Here is a 4,044-nt window from a genome sequence, read left to right as displayed (position 1 = left end):
CACACACACACACACACACACAAGTATCTACTTGCTAAGAATACTATGAAGTAGTAATTATTGAACCATTGCTCTTAAGAAAAATTCAAAGTTAGGTTCCTTTGAGTCTTTGGTCTCATATTTTCTTAATCCTTTCAGTGCATAATTTTACTTTATATTTTATTTGGGGGAGAGGTATGTATGCACTGATGTTTATATTTCAGTCTATAAATTTATAAGACATCCAGCCATCCTTTTAGGTGTTGTTTAGAAATATTAGGCAGCCCTTCAGCACTATGCTTAGAAGCTATTTTAAATAGCAAAATCACCAACAATAAAAATGTTAGAGTGAATCAACAGAGAAAAGGATGCTGGTTTACAGAATGATAGCTGAAATAAAGTGGTACCTTGTTCACTTCAACTGGAAATTGTATATTGGTAGACTTACACTTTGCTGCTTCTACACATGTGCATTTGCACGAATGATTGTTCAGATATTTCATACATTGATTTTGGGGTTTCACATTTTAGCAGGTAGTCTTACTTTGCAAATATAGTCTTAAGTAATAATAATCTGTACAACATTTATCCTTTTTAATCCCTTTTGATGAGCTCAGTGGTTGCTTTTACTGTATAGGCAGGTCTAGAGTGAATCAGTTTTCTATGTATAGTACATGTGCAGGAGTTCCTTCAAATATTTTTTCAAAGAAGTAGACTTACTAGCAGGCGTATTTAGGTTGTTATTAGCTTTTACCAAATTGTTTTCCAAACAGTATTGATGTATATATTCTTTATGAGTTTATGAGTTCCTAATTACTCAGATTTTGCCATGTCATAGTATTCTTATGTTTGGCTTTTCATGTTTGTTCTTCCTATAGTTACAAAATACTGTATATTATCATTAATTATTTGAGATTCTTGAAATCTGTTTTCAAGAGCTTTGATTGAATCTGTTAAGTAAGGATCCGAGTTTACTGCTTTTCAAAGTACTTTCAAATTGTAAATGTTTTTTAACATTTTATTGTTGTGATATTCAAGTCAGTAACCAGTTCTCTGCCATGAATCCAAATTAATTTATTTTTCAGTTTGCTAATCCAGACTTTACACAACCTATCTCAGAAGTTGTAGATGAAGTAATTCAGAATTGTCCTATTGATGTCAGACGTCCTCTCTACAAGGTTAGTATTTTTAAAACATATACATACATATACAAGGTCATATATGTATGTATATATATATGTATATGTATATTTACATATGCACATATATACTTGTATAAATGTATACATATGCATACATTTATATATATATACATTTATATATATATTACATGTATATATCTGTATGTACATTTATATATATATTACATGTATATATCTGTATGTACATTTATATATATATATTACATGTATATATCTGTATGTACATTTGTATATATGCATACTATGTATACATATATGTGTATATTTATTTATACACATATATGTATACATGCAACTAACAATTAAGAACACCAAATGTATTAAGAAAGGAAGAATATTTCCCCATAGAGAACATGCTTTTGGTGCCTGAGCTTTATTGAGGCCTAAGGGGAAGCTTTTGAAGAGAGAGCCTTTTAGTAATTCATTGAGACAATTTGGGGCCTTTTATCAATTCTATCTCTGGAAATCTTACAATCCTACCTTAGTACTTTTGTGACATGCTTTTAACATCTGGTTTTGCCCTTATTTGACTGTTTCCATTTTGGGACCATCTTTTACTTTAAGATAAAACTGTTTTACCATGTAAAACCTTTTTTGTGTGTGCCAGTCCTGGTACTTGAATTCAGGGCCTGGCACTGTCTCTGAGCTTCTTTTTCTCATTGCTACCACTGTACCATTTGAGCCACAGTTTCACTTCTGGTTTTTGGTAGTTTTTGGAAGGTAAGAGTCTTACAGACTTTCTTGGCTAGGCTGGCTTCGAACTACAATACTCAGATCTCAGCCTTCTGACTAGCTGGGATTACAACCTTTTTATTTAGAAAATGTTCTCTGTCTCCTCATGATCTCACATACTTGATAAAATGTACTTCAGCTTCAACCCTAACACAATTCTTATGCCATGCTTTTGTTCACCTACTAGTTTTACCTTTGCCTGCGCAGGCTGTTTCTATTTTAGAACAGTATCAAGACCATGTTTTTTACATGTTATTTTCTATCCATTGTTTAATATTAATTGCATGTTTTTTATTCTAGTATTATTTATCTATAGATTTTCTTTTCTTTTTAAATAAAAGATTATACTTATTTACTTTTCTCCACTAATACAGAATATTGTCCTCTCTGGAGGTTCAACCATGTTCAGAGACTTTGGACGTCGGTTGCAAAGAGATTTGAAAAGAACTGTAGATGCCAGGCTGAAATTAAGTGAGGAACTGAGTGGCGGTAGATTGAAGGTTGGTTTTCTCAATTATTGCTGAGAAAGTTGAAGGTGTCTTGATTATTGCTGGAATGAGAAATGTTTGTCAACTTGTTCTTAGGAAAATAAGAATTTATCAGACACTAAATGAAAAGTGATCAATGCTATAGATTTTCTTGTCTGATACTTTGGCTCATTGGATTATTTTTGTATAGAGTCTATATTTCTGAAAAGCTGTATTTTTTATTTGTTTTTTGTTACTGAGGTTTGAACAAGAGGCCTTGTGCTTCCTAAGCAAGTATTGTACCATTTGAGCTATACCTCAACCCTGGAAAAGAAATCTTGATTGGTAGTTGTGAGAAATATTTTGAAAAAACAAAAAACCCACAAAACTGTCACAGATAATTTTAGAGTATTTCTTTACTCCAGCAAGAAAATTTATTGTGGATGCTTGAAATTTTAAATACCATTATAGCAAGAAAACAATGCTGAGAGACATCCTGATAGTTTGCTTTCACAAGCCAATAGCAGTTCTTACCACATAGCGGGCTCATATTATACAAATTGGTGTTTTTCCCAGATAACCATTCTTTCACAAGATGCTAGACTGTTGAGCTAGATGCCAAAAACAATGCATTAATTCTTAAATGTGTATTTTCTATATTTATGAGACACATTTTTAGTAATTTTTTTGCCGTTCTTACTAAATATTGAAGCAAATATCAATTCAGAGGATAAGTTGCCAAATAAACATATCTCATTTTACTTTGAAATCACTAATGAGGGCTCATTCTCACCCTACCACAATCATTAAATTACTCAAAAGTACATAAAATACTGCTTGGTTTGTGTTGAAAATGTTAAATGACTGTTTTCTGTACCTAGACTTTGGCCTAAATAATAAACCTATGCCTTGAAATATAGCTTATGTTTTGTTTTAAACTCTCACATAATACTATTTCTTTACTGTTCAATCAATCTGGTCATGTACTTGTTCTCAACTAACCCAGTCATTCATTCATCCAGTCATCCACATAGCTACCAGTATATGTATTGATGTAAAATAAATAGTATAATAAAAGGTAGTTTTAGATTGTCTATATTGGGAATCATACAAATTACATTGGTTGGGTGAACATAGTTCAACTATAAACCTGAAGTATATTTGTTTGATGGAAAACCAAAGAAAGGATCCAATCCAGGATCATATAGTGCATATAATTGTTGTGGCTCTCTGTATGTAATAATTGCTAAGCTTTTTGTTTTCCTTTATGATGTTAACATTTTTGAAAAGTATAAGCCATTTATTTTATAGAAGGCTTCCCAGTTTGAGTTTATTGGATATTTTCCTATGATTAATTTCAATGTATGTACTTTGATAGTAATACCACAGAGATTATGCATCATTTTAGTGCTTTCTGTTAGTGAACTCATGAAATGATTTGTCCTATGCTAACTTTGATTATTTGGTGAAAGTTGTTGCTGTCAGGTAGTTATTTTTTTCCTTTGTATTTAATATGAATCTTGTAGGGGGTCACTTTCAGACTACCCAACTGTCTCTATTTCTCAACAAATTTGCAAGCGCCAGTTTTAACATCTATTGCTGTTCTTTCCTAATATACTGAAGTAGTTGCCAGATGGAATCTGAGATTTCATAGTTTCTTTTTT

General features: G+C 31.6%; 1 protein-coding gene across 1 annotated transcript in view; it reads left to right on the top strand.

Moving 5' to 3' along the window:
- Positions 1–4,044, top strand: part of Actr3 (ARP3 actin-related protein 3 homolog (yeast)) — a 47,510-nt gene that overhangs the window by 25,145 nt on the left and 18,321 nt on the right. Inside the window, exons 8-9 of the mRNA XM_013030819.1 lie at positions 1,065–1,157; positions 2,288–2,413. Coding sequence (XP_012886273.1) covers positions 1,065–1,157; positions 2,288–2,413 — 219 coding nt within the window. The remainder of the gene's footprint in view (positions 1–1,064; positions 1,158–2,287; positions 2,414–4,044) is intronic.

The sequence above is a fragment of the Dipodomys ordii genome, unplaced genomic scaffold (genome assembly GCF_000151885.1).
Source record: "Dipodomys ordii isolate 6190 unplaced genomic scaffold, Dord_2.0 Scaffold133, whole genome shotgun sequence".
In the NCBI taxonomy this organism is placed as follows: domain Eukaryota; kingdom Metazoa; phylum Chordata; class Mammalia; order Rodentia; family Heteromyidae; genus Dipodomys; species Dipodomys ordii.
Note: the sequence above shows the minus strand (reverse complement) of the source record. Positions and strands in the feature narration are given on the sequence as shown.